This window comes from Mustela lutreola, chromosome 15 (assembly GCF_030435805.1).
Source record: "Mustela lutreola isolate mMusLut2 chromosome 15, mMusLut2.pri, whole genome shotgun sequence".
Lineage (NCBI taxonomy): Eukaryota > Metazoa > Chordata > Mammalia > Carnivora > Mustelidae > Mustela > Mustela lutreola.
The window spans coordinates 15,837,224-15,855,549 of NC_081304.1; the positions used below are offsets into that span (position 1 = coordinate 15,837,224).

Genomic DNA, 18,326 nt, shown 5'->3' on the forward strand with positions numbered 1-18,326 from the left:
CTCCCGGGAAGGGGCGCTCGCCCACTGATTTTCTCTTAGCTGGCTTTCTGTCTTCCCCGCAAAGGGGCTGGAGGTAGTGCAGGCCTGTATGGAAATGGGAGACAGGGATCCCTGGGTGGCTCAGTCGGCTAAGCGTCTGTCTTTGGCTCAGGTCATGATCCCAGGGTCCTGGGGTTGAGTCCCACATGAGGCTCCCTGCTCAGTGGGGAGCCTGCTTCTCCCTCTGCCTGTTGCTACCCCCACCCCCCGTGGTTGTGCTGGTGCGCGGTCTCTAATAAATAAATAAATAAAATCTAAAAAAAAAAAGGGGTGGGGGAGGCATTGCACTTGAGCCTCCTGTCTATGCTGGGATCCTCTAGCAGGTTTCCCAGTTTCTCTCAAGTTTTAAGACGGGAAATTATCTTGAATCACTTTAACAATTAAGGGTGTCTCATTGTCAAGGGTGCCTTAGGTCCATTTAGACCGGATGGCGGAAGAATTTAAGGAAAATAGCAAGCTGGCTGAGGAAATAGGACAGTTTTCCAGCTGCTGTAGTCAGCTTTTCATACTGTGAAAGCTATGAAAAAGAATAAAAGAATACTATTTTTCTGGGGAAGGGGGGATATGGAATGAATTCTGAGGACATGAGGTTAATTTATATAATTATATAATTTTTAAACTATTTTCTAAAAGGCTATTTAAGAGAAAGTGAGAGAGAAAGAGGGAGGAGCAGAGGGAGAGAGAGAGAGAGAGAGAGAGGCAGGCTCCCTGGGAGCCCAATGAGGGGCTGGATCCCAGAACTCTGAGATCATGATTCTTAACGGACTGAACCACACAGGGGCCCCTATAATTATATAATTTATAACCACCTACTTTTTGGAATTATCCATACCCAAGCTTGGTCACACAATCAGGACTGTAATATAATACAGTTTGTTATACTAATAATTTTCAGCCTTGCATTTGTTTCAATAATTACGATAAACTGATTCTGGAAACAATCTGTGAGGAAGTATCCTGTTGATATAAAGTTAGTTGAGAAGAGTTCCAGGGGAGTAAGGACTACCATTTGCAGTAAGTTAAGGAAAGGGTTAATTAGTTATTTAAGTGGTGCGGTACTAGACAGCCCACTGGTAACGAGTGATCATTTACTTAATTGCACATTCTTTCCATAGACAAAACTGAAGGGAGCTATGAGAGATTGTGTATCTTTCTCAGAAAAGAAATGGAAACAAGCCCTAAACCCACCTAATCTCAAAGAAAAATATGTGAGTGAATGGAAAAGATAAGATAGTAAAGAACTTGTACCTTATTTGAAAACATGTTTGCCATTCTCCTAGTCTTTTGAAACATTTTGAACAAAAACCTCCTTTCCAATAAACAAGTACAAGGATTTTTATCTTTTCTCAAGGCCAGTTGTTTGATAGAATGGTTGGTTTTATTTATTCTTGGCATCTTGTTCTTTCACATGCTTTTTTTCTCCCTACACCAAAAACTGTTATTGTTCTTAGTCAGCAGTCCTACCACACATTTTCTTGCATGGGGCTCACTGTCTGTTTTCCCTTGAAGTCATTTATTATATTAATTTCAATAATTAGTCATTTAAATTGTCAACCAACTTGGGCCCTTTTGATGAAATGTGATAAAAGTATCCTAAACTTAATTTTTATACAATTGTTTTTGGTTGACCTGTAAAGCTCACTTTTCTTCATCTTTTTAAGCACCTAAGATCATTTTTCTGAAGAATTTGGAAGACATGCGTGGGCATCTTTTGTGGTATCACACTATATACTACTTCAGCAATACTTTTCCGGAGACCTATGGGTCCCTCTGGTGGTGAGCCGCAAGAGCTCTTCTAGCCGGGAGGTGTGAGTTCAAAGCCTGGAAAGGTTAACAGCTCTCAGTCTGGATTATTGCCTTGGGTGTCAACCTGGGACAGGAGTAGTTAATTATTTCATGCCTTTCTTTCAGTTCCAATCAGTGGAAATTCTGGTCCGTTTACGCATGTGCTCTGGAACTGAAAGGTGGGGGAAGGGTGTCCTAATTTGTTCTTAAAGTTTCATGGAACAAGGAGGAGCCCTTTTAGGGAATTGAATACTCTGGTTTAACAACTTTAAACAGACTTTGTGGGTTTTTTTCTTATTGCAAAATAAATATGTTTATTATAGAACATTTAGACAAAAGAAAAAAAGAAACTATCCTATTCTATCCTTAATCCATTAAACACTTTGATTTATATCCTTCCAGTCTTTTATTCTAATTGATTTATACAAGTAACTTTTGAGTTAAAATAGTTTCAGAGTTGCATTATGCCTTTTTTTTTTTTTTTTACAGCTTCATTGAGGTTTAGTTTACACACAATTAAATTCATCTATCTTAAGTGTTTGGTTTGATACCTTTTCATAAAAATCTATATTTGTGCAACTACCACCATTATTAGGTTTTAGAAAAATACCATCAAGTTTTCTCATGGCTCTGAGCAGTTGTAGCCTATTTTATAACTTGATAATAGTTTGTGAATATCACTCTTCTGCTTGAATGTTCTTTTCTTTTTGAATGTTCTTTTCTAACATTGTTTTAATGACCTTGGTATTGTATTATAGAGCTGTATGTGATTTGCTGGACATTCAGGCTCCATTAAGTTTCATACTATTAAAAATCCAACATGATAATCATCTTTATAAATCATTTTAAAATCATTTGTATGTTCATGATTACTTCTTTTTTTTTTTTTAAGATTTTATTTATTTATTTGACAGACAGAGATCACAAGTAGGCAGAGAGAGAGGAAGAGAAGCAGGCTCCCTGCTGAGCAGAGAGCCCGATGCGGGGCTCGATCCCAGGACCCCGAGATCATGTCCTGAGCCGAAGGCAGAGGCTTTAACCCACTGAGCCACCCAGGCGCCCCTCATGATTACTTCTTTAGGAATAATTTCTAGAAGTGGAAGTACTGAGTCAGTGGTTATAATTAGCTGCATTACTCAGCTGTTGAGGTCAGGGCATTTTCTCTGTTCATTCACTGTTATACATCCAAGTCCTAGAACAGGGGTCAGCACACAGTATGCAACTCAATAAATAATTGTTGAAGGAATGGCTGGATGCCTGTTGCTATACTATATTTCATCCGCAAGATGCCAGTTTCTACTGTCAACCACAGTGTGGGACAGACTGATAGACCGTATTACTATACATCATAGATTTTCCAGGACAGATAGACTTAAAAATATTCTACCCTGTTATCCCATTGATCCAAGAAAATATTTCAGGAATTTTAATATTTTGTCATCCAAATTATATCTCTTAGATTTCCTACTACAGTCATAGTCATACCAAAAAAAAAATGTGTGAAACCATAAATCTTGTTTTTTTGCATAGGAAACAGTGGTCACTTGTTTATAAGATTCTTTAAAAAATATTTTATTTATTTTAAAAATATTTATTTATTTGACAGGGAGAGAGAGAGAATATAAGCAGGGGGAGCGGCAGGCAGAGAGAGAAGCAGGCTTCCTGCTGAGCAAGGAGCCCTACCTGGGACTCGATTCCAGGTCCCTGAGATCATGAATCAGCCTATGGCAGATGCTTAACCGACTGAGTCACCCAGGCATCTCAAGATCTTATTTATTTGAGAGAGACAGAGCAAGCAAGAGAGAGCATGAGCAGGGGGAAGGGCAGAGGGAGAGAGAGAAGCAGACGCCCTGCTGATCAGGGAACCTGACATGGAGCTCAATTCCAGAACCCCGGGATCTCGACCTGAGCTGAAGGCAGACACTTAACTGACTGAGCCACCCAGATGCCCCAGGGTTCTCTTTATCAACATCATAATATTGTAAAGAATGCCAACTATGTTTAGGCAGTTTTGAATATTCAAGGTTAACACAAATTTACTTCAAGTGCGTTTCATGAAATAGTTTCAGGAGCCTTCACTATCTTCTTGCTTTTTTTTTTTTTTTTTAATAAATATTTTGTTTATTTGACAGACAGAAATCACAAGTAGGCAGAGAGGCAGGCAAAGGGGGGGCGGTAAGCAGGCTCCCCGCTGAGCAGAGAGCCCGATTCAGGGCTTGATCCCAGGACCCTGGGATCATGACCTGAGCCGAAGGCAGAGGCTTTAACCCACTGAGCCACCGAGGCACCCCTATCTTCTTGCTTTTTTCTGGCATGGTATGATTTTATATTATAAGCCACTGTCTCCATCAATATCGAACACGTCTTTTCCTTTTTCTAACAGGAAAAAAAATGTAATGGATGATAATCCCTAAACAGGATTAAAATAGTAAATTTTAAGCATATTTTTCTATAATACAAAAGTACAAACTTGTAATAGTTATACATGTGCATCTTTACTAAATACATTAAAGAAAGACAGCAACCAGGGTAGTGGGTGAGATCAACTATTTTTAGCGGGATCCAGATCAGCCTAATGACATGTGACAAAGGAGCCTTAGGAACACCCAAATTTAATCAAGATTCCCCGGGAGATGGTGATACTGTTCCCTGGAACTGAAAGATCATTGTCATCTGCTGCCTGTGGCCTCTTTTACAAATAATCAAGAACCTAGTGTCACTTACGGTCACATAAACTCAGATGCTTATTACTCAGAGAGCCCTTAGGAGCTCAGAGGGGCAGCCCTGTGTTGAGGTAAGAGCCTGCGTTCTGCTTTCCTCCTTCTGTCCAGGCAGTTTCGAGCCAGGTGGGGGCAGCAGAGCGCAGCTGTTTGATGCGGAGATAACCGCGTGACCTCTGTTTACTTGTTAAGAATAAGGAAAGGGAAACCACATTATGACTTAAATTTTTTTACTGGTCAGAATTCAAAAGATGTCAACATTTCCAGCTGCTAAGAATGTACTAGACAAAAGCAAGAAACCATAATTTTGATATCTATGAAAAAGTAGTTTGCAATGAGCTGTTTAGAAAATGTAGAAATTTCATTGTCGGAACCCTCTGGAACCTTTCCGTTTTCTTTTTCTTCCTGTCTCTATGTCACATTCACTGATATCCGAGGAAGAAGAGGATACAGAGTTGTGGAAGGTGTTCCTATTCATGTAGGCATCATATAACCTTAAGTCCTTCCGCGAAAGTAATTCCTGGCAAACATTCCAGGACCATGTATAGGTAGAAAAGGTGTCATAAAAGGCCTCATTTTTAGTCTCTATTCCAATCAGATCTCCTCGGATCTTCCGCCAGAGGTTTAGCATGTCTTTCCGGTGCTCAAGGGCAATTCCCAAGTTATAGGCCTCTGTAGCCCTCTTCACCTGCAGCGAGAGAGCAGACATTTGCAGTAGTTACATGAACATATCTTTGATTTATGAACCACAATTGTAGATATCCCAAGAGTTACATTCCCAGGCTAGTTGAAAAACACTGAATTTATACATTGGGTGGAACCTCTGAAGGACGTGGGAGTTAGGAGTTGACGGACAATCAAAATGTATGATTTGGGAATAATGAGATAAGACATTTTATGACAATATTAAAAATACAATAAACTAAACCAAGGAGGAAAGGGGGTGTGGAGATAGTCTCTAGATATAAAAGGAGTGTCTAGAATGGCACTCAATCCTGCCCAGGGCAGGGAGGAAGAAGATACTGAGAAGTTCCTCAAGGATTTGACCAGATTGAGGGAGCAGTGGTGATGGGAAGGTGTTCCAGGGAAAGGAGACAGCATGAACAAAGGGACAGAGGTAATACACCTCTGGAGTTGGTGGGAGGCACAAGCATGCATTGCTAACGTGTCAAGTTTTGAAAGTGAGAGGGAAGGAATGATGCAGGTAAGGCGGGCAAGACATTGTCTGCTGTAATGGCCCTTCGACTTGATCTCAGTGAGGCTGACAAAGCCTTGGTGGAAATCATGCTGTAGTAAGCCAATGTTTCTTTTTTTAAAAATTTATTTGACAGACAGAAATCACAAGTAGGCAGAGCGGTGGGCAAAGAGAGAGGGAGAAGCAGGCTCCCCGCCAAGCAGAGAGCCCGATGCGGGGCTCGATCCCAGGACTCTGAGATCATGACCTGAGCCGAAAGCAGATAAGCCAGTGTTTCTGATGGGAGTGAGACAAATCTCAGTGTGGAGCAGAAAATATAGTTAAGAAATCCTGCCGTTGTCGAGAGGGGAAGTTTCATTTGTAAGCAGGACAGGGATGTAGCTATATTTTCACAGTAGATCATTAGCCACTGTGTGGAGAAGGGGTAGAGGGGAGCAGCTGCGAGGCAGGGATAGGGGGTCGGAGGGTGTTGTCCAGGCGAGACCGAGGGAGGGCCTCAGTTAAGGCAGCAGTGGTAGGATGAAGGGGAGGAATTTGAAAAATCTTCGGGAGAACACGAATAGCCACATTTGGTCGCAGGTGGATGTAAGGAGTGAGGAAAACATATAAATTAGGAAGATTCCTGGCCTTCTAGCTTCACTGACAGGGTAGGTAGTGGTATCGACACCTGAAGTCACCAAGAACCCCCAAGTGAATATTTATTTTATTTTATTTTTTATTTTAAATATTTACTGATATTTACTAAATATATACTAAATAACATAAAAATATTTACTAAACAAATGAACAGATGAAAGCCTAGAATGGGAAGAGCAGTAGTATGGGACTAGAACACAAAGAAACATCAAGACTAAAGGGATGAACATTCGGGAAAGAGAAGCGAGAGGAAGAGACACAGCGCGGCGAGATGCAGTGTTGTAAAGGCCAAGGAAGTAGAAAGCTTGATAACCAGTGTCGAAGGCAAGAGGGAGGCAGCACGAAATAGACACACCCCGGTCCGTCTCTGGGAAGCACGAAAGTTGCTAGGGCACAAAAGCAGACAGGCGGCATGGAGTTATGGCTAAAAGTGTGGATTCCAGAGCCAAGCTGCTCATGCTTGTAATTCTGGCTCTATGACTTCCTCTGTTACTTCTGCCTTGAGACAAGTCAACCTCTCAGTGCGTTGTCTATAAAATGACAATGATAATAGCACCTACCAGGAAGGAGACTGATGTGATCAGTAAATGAATTAGCGCCCGTAGAGTACTTCTAGAGCACTCTGCCTGGCCCCTAAGAAGTGCACTCAAACTCTCCACCTTTTTTTAGCTGCTATAACCAGTCTTTATGCATCATATGTCTCTTAGCACACCACACTCACTGTGACTGCTGGTTTACTGCCTTAACTATTCCCAGCATGACACAAACAAAGGTCCCAGAAATGATGCTGGGTGTCGTTCCCTGGGTGATTAGCAAGATGAATGATAACAGTTAATATTTGAATCCATTTGATCATAGAGCAAGAAGCATCATTACGATGGGTAAAAACAAGAGATGGTCTTGTCTTATTTTAAAGACACAGAGCAGAAAAATTATCTTTGGTCTGGGTGGTTGTGATATTGAAGAGGAAAACATTCTGGTCGGCGCATTCTGGGAGGGCAGGCAACAGTGAATACTCACATGCTGTTTAATAGCGGCTGCGTCGGTCACGGTCCAGTTCTGCTTCTTCTTGAGTAGTTGGTCAATGGCGAGGATGTCATTTGGGTAGCCTGAGACTGGGTCGAAAGGCTTTATATTTGCTGCCTTTATGGACATTTGAAAAAACAAAGGTTGGTGATATATTTTGGGTTAAATTATATAACAAAGACATAATACACAGAAATATGTCATACTAGGAAGGGGTTTCTATGTGATTTATAAGGTTATTGCTAAGCCACCTGTCTGTTGTTTGGGGACACCTGGTACAGCACCGTGTGTAACTGAGCACTCAGCACATTCTCTTTCTTAATGATGATGCCTACTCAGAAGTACTGACCGGAAGACGGTTTATGTGTGGAATGGACATGGAGGGTAGAGAGGAGCCAACTCCAGCTTCACCAAATTTCCCAAGCCATCACCAAGCACTGAAAAGTGAAGAAGGTGCCCTCCACAGCGTACAACCTGTATTACTTCCAAACTTGCCCTGGGGAACCAGCTGTCCATTTTCCCTGTTCCTGGGCTGCTGAACAATGCTGGTGGAAATCATGTAAATATGTGGACTGCTTTCTTGGAAAATGTGTAGTTCCCAGTCTCATCTGGGCCCTTAGTACTGCTTGACCCTACTTTTTTTCACTGAATGCTGTTAATTCTGTTACAGATCTCACAGCTGTCCTCTTAGTGCCTGCTGGAAAACTGGATCTGCACACTCCCTTGGCTAATGATCATCTCTCCAGGACTAGCTAACATGAATTCTTTTTGCCTCCTCCGTGTGAGAGTTTCTCCTGATTTCCAAGGCCAAAGTCTCCCCCCTGAATCTTTATTAATTCCCTTCCTGGACCATTTCCCTTTGTTCCATTGCTGGCTTCATGGGTGTGTGTCCCACAGGACCATGTGCTTAGAAGGGCCCTGAATTTGCTTTATTGCTCTGCTATTGCAGTCTTTAAATTCTTAGTAATTTTTGGACAAAGGGCCCTATATTTCCATTTTGCCCTTGGCTCCACAAATTACGTAACCAGTCCTGCCTCTCTACTATGTCTTCAGTTTCTCTCTTTTCCTGTTCTTTTACTTTCAAACTTTATTTTTTAAAAATTTATTTTAGGGGAGACTGGGTGGCTCAGTGGGTTAAAGCCTCTGCGTTCAGCTCAGGTCATGATCCCGGGGTCCTGGGATCAAGCCCTGTGTCAGGCTCTCTGCTCAGTGGGAAGCCTGCTTCCCCCTCTCTCTCTGCCTGCCTCTCTGCCTACTTGTGTTGTCTGTCAAATAAATAAATAAAATCTTTAAAAATTTTTATTTTTTAAATTATATTAGTCACCATACATTAGTTTTTGATGTAGTGTTCCATGACTCATTGTGTATAACACGCAGTGCTCCATGCAATACGTGCCCTCCTTAATACCCATCATCGGGCTCACCTAACCCTCCACTCTCTACTTTCAAACTTTCTGTGTCATATTTTAGGTGTATCTTCTTTAAAGAACAGATATCTGAAAATTATTAAAAATCAGTCTCAGTATCCTTTCTTTTAGACTTGAAAGATGATCTGTTATCTATTTTTTCTTAATACTTCTTAATTAAACTAGTATGTTTTAATCTTTTATTGTTATTGATGTATTTGGATTTTTCTGCTTATTCTGTTTTGCACTTTCTATTATTTCGTGTTTTCCCTTTTTTCTTGTTCTTCCCCCTTCTATTCGAAAGTTATTCATTATAATGATTATTCATTAAATCATTCATGATTACTTTTAATGATTATCCTCACACTTTTAACACTCATTATAAATTTAACAAAATAAAGAATAAATTTAACAAAATAGAGAAAGCTTTAATTCTGAGTACCACGCTCTTCGTCTCCTGTGTCACAGTGGTAAATAGTATTTTTGTTCGTGTTGACTAGTGATTCAAACCAGTGATTCTTCTTTTCTTTTTTTTTTTTTTATAAAAGATCTATTTATTTATTTGAGAGAGAGAGAGCATGTGTGCGCACGCGCGAGTGCGCCCCCCCAGGAGTGTGGGGTGGGGCGGGGCAGATGGAGAGGGAGCAGACTCCCTGCTGAGTGGGGAGCCAGGTGTGTGGATCCATCTCAGGACTCTGAGATCAGGACCTGAGCCCAAATCAAGAGTTGGATGCTTAACCTCCTGGGCCACCCAGGTGACCTTTACATTTAAATTTAAATAGCCTCTGTGGCTACCATCATTGGAAGACTCAGGTTTAGATGGTGTAGAGCCCTGAGTATTACAGGAGAGATTCTGGCTTTTACTTTGAGTGATATGAAAACCCGTTGGCAAGTTTTGAGCTGATTTTAGCAGAGCCACTTTGGTTGCTGTGTTGAGAACAGACTGCGGAGGACGAAGACAGAACCGACCATTCAGGATGCTACTGACACCCTCTCTGCTGGCTGATATGATTAGAGAAAATCTTGCTCTTAATAAATAAAGGCTTTGTATTATAATTTCCTTTCATCCAAAACATACTGAGTCTCCTATGGGCCAGGTTCTGTTCTAGGTGATTGGATCCCTCAGTGAAAGAAATATACGTAACTTATAATCCTACATAACCTTATATTCTGGTTGGAGAGACTGACAGTAAACACATACAGATCACAGGTGGAGGAGGGCTTAGTGCTGGGAAAAAAATTTAAAGGGGAATAAATTTCCCCTTATTTCCAACTTGTCAGTGATATCTGCTTGTGGGTATGACTTCATCTGGAGGGAGAAATTCAAAATCTGAAGTTAAGGTCATATGTGACTGTGATACTCCTCTAGAGTCTTTGTTTTTTTTTTTTTTTAAGTTTTTATTTGAATTCTGGTTAGTTAACGTATGATGTTCAGTACCTGCATACAACACTTGGTGCTCATCACAACAATGTGTCCTTAATCCCCATCACCTAGTTAACCCACCTCCTACCCAGCCTGCTTCTGGTTACCATCTGTTCTCTGTAATTAAGTCTGTCTCTTGCTTCTCTCTCTTTGTTTCCTCTTCCCTTGTTTGTTTTGTTTCTTAAATTCCACATATAAGTGAAATCGTAAGGGATTTGTCTTTCTCTGACTGACTTTTTCCCCTTATCATAATATTCTCTAGCTCTGTCCACATGGTTGCAAATGGCAAAATTTCATTCTTTATGCACAACGGAATATTGTTCAGTCATAAAAAAAGATACACACACTCACACACACACCCCCTACCTCTTCTGTATCTATTCATGTATCAGTGGGCATTTGGGCCGTTCTTATAATGTGGCTATTGTAGATAATGCTGCTAAACATTGGAGTGCATGTCTCCCTTTGAATTAGTACTTTTGTATTCTTTGGGTAAATACCTCATAGTGCAACAGCTGGGTCGTAGTGTAGTTCTATTTCTAACTTTTTAAGGACCCTCCATACTGTCTCCAGAGTGGCTGTACCAGTTTGCATTCCCATCAATAGTACAAGAGGGTTCCCCTTTTTCTACATCCTTGCCAGCACCTGTTTTCCCCTAAAATCTTAAAAAATTTTTTATTTTACTGTGGTAAGAACACTTAAGGTGAGATTTATGCTTTTAACACATTTTTTTTGGTGTACGATACGTTTTGTTAACTACAGGCACGGTGTTGTACAGCATATCTCTAGAATTACTCATCTTGCATAACTGAAACTGTAAGCCTGTTGATATTAGCAGCTCCCCGTTACCCTCTGCTCCCAGCCCCAGGGACTATTAAACTCTGTGCCTGGGGGGCCTTCTAAGAGGTTTCATAGTGATGTGAACACTATATGGTTTTCTGGAACCCAGAGATGCCTCAGTGGTCTCCAGTCAGTCTCCTGTCTCCCTCTTTTATTTATTTTTTAAATGATTTTATTTATTTATTTGACACAAACAGAGAGAGAGGGAGAGTGAGCACAAGTAGGGGGAGCAGTTGAGGGAGAAGCAGACTCCCCACAGAGCAGGGAGCCCGATGCGGGGCTTGATCCCAAGATCCTGGGATCATGACCTGAGCTGAAGGCAGATGCTTAACCCACTGAGCCACTCAGGTGCCCCTCCAGTAAAATCTGGGCTGGGAGGCCTTTCATAAACCAGGAATAAGGCTAGAGTTTCCTCAGAGAATATCCAGAAAACAAGGCATGGCTGCCTGAGACCTTAACACTCAGAGGTTGAAGGGGGCCAGAAGGTGTAGCCGGGAATGTAAGTAGGCTTCTAGTCCAAGAGCAGGATGGCCACTCCATCACAGATCGCTCCACTGAGTTGTGGAACTGTTCCTCTCATCCCATGGTGTGTGGCCCAACCACAATCTAGAGCCAGTTGAGGGAGCCCAAATGGAGCTTCTGGCCGATAGGTTGAAGGGAGAGCAGAGGTAGGTAGGATGGGAGGGCCTTTGTAGTGTTGTTCTTATATTCCCCACCTCTAACCCCAAATCTAGGGTTGTATTTTTCAGTAAGTTTAACTATTTGCTGAATTTTTTTTTTAAGATTTATTTATTTGACAGAGATCACAAGTAGGCAGAGAGGGAAGCAGAGAGAGAAGAAGCAGGCTCCCCACCGAGCAGAGAGCCCGATGCGGGGCTCGATCCCAGGACCCTGGGATCACAACCTGAGCCGAAGGCAGAGGCTTCAACCCACTGAACCACCCAGGTGCTCTATTTGCTGAATTTAAATGAAATATTTATACCTGGCCTTAAATTTAGGAACATGGCTATGGAATCTGGTTTGAAATGTAATGGCTGAAAATATTTTTCATTAAAAAAAAAATTAGTTCTAGGGGCACCTGGGTGGCTCAGTGGGTTAAAGCCTCTGCCTTCGGCTCAGGTCGTGATCCCGGGGTCGAGCCCTGCATCGGGCTCTCCCCTCAGCGGGAGCCTGCTTCTCCCTCTCCCTCTGCCTGCCTCTCTGCCTACTTGTGATCTCTGTCTGTCAAATAAATAAAGTCTTTAAAAAAATATTAGTTGTAAATAAATAAAAGCTTAAAAAAAAAAAAAGGATGCCTGGGTGGCTCAGTCGGTGAAGCCACTGCCTTTGGCTCTGGTCATGATCCCAGGGTCCTGGGATCGAGTCCTGCATTGGGCTCCTGGCTCAGTAGGGAGCCTGCTTCTCTCTCTCTGCCTCTGCTTGCCACTCTGCTTGTGAGCTCTCTCTCTCTCCCCCACCCCCGCCACTGACAAATAGATAAATAAAGTCTTCAAAAAAAAAATATTAGTTCTGGGGGTGTCCAGGTGGGTTAGATGGTTAAACATCTGCTTTCAGCTCAGGTCATGATTGACTCCCACAATGGGCTCCCAGCTCAGCAGGGAGCCTGTTTCTCCCTTCCCCTCTCCCTCTCTCCCTGCTTGTGTTTTCTGTCTTTCAAATGAATAAATAAAATCTTTAAAACAAATTAGTTCCGTTAAGTTAGAACTTGAAAACCTAAGTATTTAAATTAACTAATGTGACATAGCCAAAATCTTACCTGTGTCTTCCAGTCTCTTTTATGGAAAAAATAGTTCTCAAAGAAATCCAGAGGCTCCCTTCTCCTTAGCATTTCTAATTTCTGTATGTCTTTGAATGGCTTTCCCATCACCACCCCATCCACATTAGGAAGCAATGGAAAGATGGGTATTTTGGAATATGGGCTATCTGAAGGAGGACTGTACCCTTAAAAGATAAAAACAAAAATGGTATTACGAACAATGTAAGAAGAAATTCACATAAAGACATACATGTGGCGCCTCTTTTGCTCTTTGTCTAGTCTTCTGAGTGGCCATGACCCCTCTTTTCACTCTCCTCACCCCCTCCCCATCCACAGATCCTAGGCTTCATCCAGTCTCTAGGCTTCTAGGCTTCTATATCCTCCTGATACAGGTGAAGATGTAGATTTGCTTTCAAATGATGCCTTTGTGACAGAGGCCAGTCACTCGGAGTAGGCTGTGGTCCGGCTTCTTTAGCGCTTGGCCTCTAGTATTTATTTCTGACTAGTAATATACAAACAAGTCCTTTACAATAATGGGGAGGGGATAAATGGTTCTTACTCTTGATCTCTTCAAGCAATTTAAGTAAATCCTTTTCTTTCATTATTGAGATCCGGGCAGCATTAGCAAAGGCAGCTGTGCTTGAGGCTGGAGGTGTGCAGATGTCTGGCTTCAATCTCCTTTTCCCATAACCCACAGTGTAGGGACTCCACGGCATTCCCAATGTGGTATCCTGGAATTTTCTTCGGAAATAGCTAGAAAAAAGAAAAAAAAAAGTAATCCAAGATTGAATAGAAAGTGCTATATAATCCTGCTGAAAAAGTGTCTTAGTATTGGACAAAAAGAAAAAATTCTAGTTGCAAGTTATATGCCGAATACACTAATTCTTTTAAAAAAGTTATTTATTTGAGAGTGAGAGAGAGAGCAAGCGAACCAGCGAGTATGAGCGGAAGGGAGGATCAAGAGGAGAAGCTGACTACCGGCTGAGCAGGGAGCCCGATGTGGGGCTTGATCCCTGGGACTCCAGGATTATGACCTGAGATGAAAGCAGACACTTAACCAACTGAGCCAACCAGGCATGCCTCCCTCCCTTATGATTTCTTAACTCCCATCTTAACTACCAAATCTAACTCTACCTTTTCAGTCCTGAATTCCCTTGGCCTCACTTTAGCATTTAATCCCGGGGGACGTCTGTCCTGGTTTGGATTTCTCTGTGGCCCAGGCTTCTCTGACTTTACACTCTCCTGGTTCCCTTCTTGATGACTAATGTTTCCTTTGTTGACCTCTTTTTCTTTCCAGTAGAGAGAAGCGCACTGTTACGGTTACGAGGCAGGTTTAGGAGGTCAAATAGGCGGGATTTCATGATTAGTTAGAGGTGGGGAGTGACAGAGCAGCGGCAGCTGAGGACGCTGGGTCTTCGGTGGTTGGGTAAACACAGTGAGATGGTGGACCGCTCCCTGAGATTTGGAGCCCAAGTGGAAGAACTAGTGGAAGTGGAGGTGGGTGAAGCAGGACAATTAGGTTCTGACATTTTGAGTTTGAGGTACCTATGGGACTACCCAGTAGGCAGATGGAAACTCTAGAGGGGAATCTGGGCTAGGTACACAGCCTGATCTGTCCCATGCCTTGTTCTCCTTGCCTGTCAGGGGGATGTTGGAAACCATCTCACAGTGTTGAAGTAGTGATTAAATAAGATCATTCAACAGAGAGTTACTGAGTGTATTTTTTTTTCCTAGACACTAAGGATATAATAGTGAATAAAACAGACAAAAATAATCCTTGCTCTCTTGGAGCTTATATTTTGGCATGAGAAAACACATTACAAACAAAATAAGTAAGTAAATTACATACTACATTAGAAGGTGATAGAGAGTTTGGAAAAATAGAGAAGGGGGAGACGGGGAATGGTAGGAGGGCTGACTTTTAGATAGGGTGGCCGGAGAAGGCCAGAGAAGGCCCTACTGAGATGACAACATTTGACAAAGACCCGGGGGTGGTTTTAAAAGGATCATCTGGTGCTGTGGGCGTCAAGGCTTCAGCTAGGCAGAGGGAGTGTTGAGAACAGACTGTGGAGTGGGCAGGTCATGGGGGTGGGAGTCAAAAGGTGCAAGCAGGGAGACCAGTTAGGAGACAGTAATCCAGGAAAAAGCTAATGCATGTAAAGTGCACACACACAACTCTGCACGTAATGCTCAAAAAATGCTGTAGTCAACCAGGGGAATACCTATCAAATTCTACCATATCCAGCTCGAGATTGGCTTTCTCGGAAACTAAATGAATGACCTTTGCCACTCATTGGACAGTAATTATGTGATATACTTTGTGTCCTTTCACTTTTGTATGTTTCCTAAGTATTTTATATTTACTTATGGCTTTTCTCTCAATTTATATTTTAATTTCCTTAAATGCAAATGCTACATATTAAACACTTGATCTCCTTAGAAACCAGGTATATGAAAAGTAACAACATAATCGTTAACGTAATAAAAACACCAACATTGGCTAAGATTTCCCGAGAGGCAGTCTAGGGGGGTGGATAAGAGGATTGGTTCTGGAATCAGACTGTTGTGCTAAAATCTAGGCACTATTGCTTCTTGGGCAAGTTACTTAACTACTTATACTGCAGGTTTTTCATCTGTAAAATGAGGATAATAGTGCCCATTAAGGAGAGGAGGATTAAAGCAGATAATGTATTTGTTCTATGACTATGCTAGCTACTTCTGCATAATAATAATATTTACTGAGCTCCAGGAATATTTATTGGACCACTTTACCTGTATTATCACATATCCCCACAAGTGCCCTATAAAGTAGGTATTATTATTATTTTAAGGTAAGTATTAATATTGTTGTTCCCATTTTTTGGTCCCATTTTGTAGGTGAGGAAACCAAGGCTGAGAAGTTAAGCAGTGTGTTAAATTTGTGTATCAAGAGCAGGCATTTAATAAATGCCTTTGAAATGGAATGAAGAATAGAATTTTGTGTACCCATTGGTTCCACATCTGACAAATAGAGGATAGCACAGATATTATCCACTGAGGATTCTGAAAACATTCTGTATTTTTAAGTCTAAAAGGGGAAGCAGGGGCACCTGGGTGGCTCAGTGGGTTAAGCCTCTGCCTTCGGCTCGGGTCATGATCCCAGGGGCCTGGGATCGAGTCCCGCATGGGGCTCTCTGCTCAGCAGGGAGCCTGCTTCTCCTCATCTCTCTCTCTGTCTGTCTCTCTGCCTATTTGTGATCTCTCTCTCTGTCAAATAAATAAATAAAATCTTAAAAAAAAAAGGGGGGAAGCAAAATGCTTTGAAAGAAGATGAGCCAAGGATATTCACATTATCCTTGAATAATAGCAATTATATTGAATAATAGCAATACTCAATATCTATAATGCAATGATATAAATAGTTTGAGGAAATTTATCTTTCGTGGTATTTGCTGGAATAAAGCACGTTTGGGTGTGAGAATGTTTCTTCATCTTCTAGTCTCAAGTCCAGTTTGGGCTCTTCTCCAGTCCATGGCTGCTTTGGGAGGTCTAAGATTGCTCTACGTCATCACAGAGTCAAAAGATCTCTTGGGAGCCCCTGGCAGTTGCAGCGTGAATGGGAGTGTCTTCCAAACTATATTTCCAAGCCCACCCAAAGTCATCCCTGGAAAAGTCTTACTCTTCTGGGATTTTCTAGCTTAGGGTAAGAGTCTGAACTTTCTTGGCTATCTTAGGCCCTCAGTGGGCCCTAAGATGGTCTGTGGTCAGTCTAACCCTAACCCTAACCCTAACCCCAACCCTCACAAGTGCTTCTGAGAAGGCCGGTTTTACCCTTCTTTGCCACTTACCTTACTATTTCCATTATAGCCCTTCTGGGTAAAGCTGAAGTCTCTACAAGCTTTGATAGGATTTCAAACAACAGGATCCCTGGGTTGCCGGCTAAATCTAAACATTTCTCCTTTTCTGGAACTATAAGGGGAAAAAAAAATTCAAAGTGGCTTCTGAATAAAAATCTGTCAAAAAAAGTCATAAGCTGACAGTCTTTTCAGTCTATTTACAATATTAATACCGAGCCAGGTACTAGAGAGTTATAGAAAACATTCAAAATTTGTTCTGTTTGGTAGAAAGGTCATTTTGATTACTGAACAGACACAATAATCATTAAAAAATGCTTTTAGTTCTATGACTTCTAAGTAAATATTGACTCTTGTAAGTTAATACATTTAACATAAATGTGATTAATGTATTAAGGACTATTGTCCCATTCTTCTGGGTAAAGGAATTGCTGATAAACGAGCCTCAGGCTTGCAGGCAAACCCTTGTTATTACAATAGTACTTGAAGCAGTAGCTTCTGTCTCTTCTAAGGACAGTTCACAGCCTATGAATGAATGTATTTTCGAAAGCACACACAGTATTTGGAATTTGGAATGTATTTACCCCAGAAAAACATGATACAAATTGTGGTTAGTTTTTCCAAGGTAGACCTTTAAGCTCCTAAACAAACCATCAGAGGACTAATAACAGTAGGTCAAGGACACGTCTATATCACTTATGACCTTGTGTGAGATCACGCTCTCTAGCCTCCAGTCGACTCTCCTGTTGTCACACTGAGGGCAGACTTCCTGAGGGCGAGGAAGATATTTTTTAGGAATAGTGAATTATCGATTCCCCAAATTTTCAGGAGAGAGAGCATTTTTTTCTTCTAAAATTTTTTTTTTTTCGTATGTCAAGGGAGCACCTCCCAGAGTAGCACATGCACTGGGTGAGGAATATTATAAGAGGGGACCGAATCTCTCTACACTATTCCATGTGTTCCACATTGGAGACCAAAAAGCAGTGTCTCCTGCAGAAGGACTTGATGTATTTAAGTTAAAATTCTAAAATTGTATCCATTTGCTTGGCAAATACTGTTTTGGAGCTCCTGCCAGTGTACATCTCCCTCACTTGTCCCTGCTCGGAGGCCTAGAGGAATCGTGGTCACTGTGCGGCGAATCGCAGCCACACAAGGGCCACGTTCAGCAGTATCTCTACTCACCCACAGCTTTCAGGAAGCGGTTCTTATCTGTTAGGACTTTTATGAAGTCTGAGAAATTCACCTTCCCGTCTTCTGCAACAGAAATCAAAGGCTCAGAACAAGGATATCAGATGCGTTTTAGTCATCAGATTATATACTAAATAGAAAATGAAAACACACGGGACTGTCCAATACTTAAAGTCAGACCGCACGTTAAGGCTGCCGATGCGCTCAGGAAAGCACTGGTCTTCTTGAAGTGGTTTTGGCACTGTTAGGCGAGTCACCCACAGCCGCCAGAAGCAATCGTGGGGTACAAACACCAAACTAAGGGCCCCCAGCCCCTGCAGTCCTATCCACTCACACCTTTTTGCGAGACTTGCGATTTTTGCAAGGAATCTGCTCCTGCTTTCCCACTCCCTTCTTACCTCTGATATTTCTATTATTCTAAAACCCCCAAATTGTACCCAGTCTCCTATAACTAGGATACTACTATTAGAGGCAGGTGT

The 18,326-nt window shown here is 41.8% G+C and overlaps 1 protein-coding gene across 2 annotated transcripts in view; it reads right to left on the reverse strand.

The window, feature by feature from the left end:
- Positions 1 to 4,763: 4,763 nt before the first annotated feature.
- EFCAB3 (EF-hand calcium binding domain 3) overlaps positions 4,764 to 18,326 on the reverse strand; it is a 109,980-nt gene continuing 96,417 nt past the window's right edge. For both annotated transcript variants that reach the window (XM_059149705.1, XM_059149706.1), the window contains 6 exons: positions 17,842 to 17,913; positions 16,654 to 16,774; positions 13,386 to 13,579; positions 12,827 to 13,011; positions 7,396 to 7,518; positions 4,764 to 5,232 (listed from right to left, as the gene is read on the reverse strand). In XM_059149705.1, coding sequence (XP_059005688.1) covers positions 4,906 to 5,232; positions 7,396 to 7,518; positions 12,827 to 13,011; positions 13,386 to 13,579; positions 16,654 to 16,774; positions 17,842 to 17,913 — 1,022 coding nt within the window. In that variant the 3' untranslated portion in view covers positions 4,764 to 4,905. The remainder of the gene's footprint in view (positions 5,233 to 7,395; positions 7,519 to 12,826; positions 13,012 to 13,385; positions 13,580 to 16,653; positions 16,775 to 17,841; positions 17,914 to 18,326) is intronic.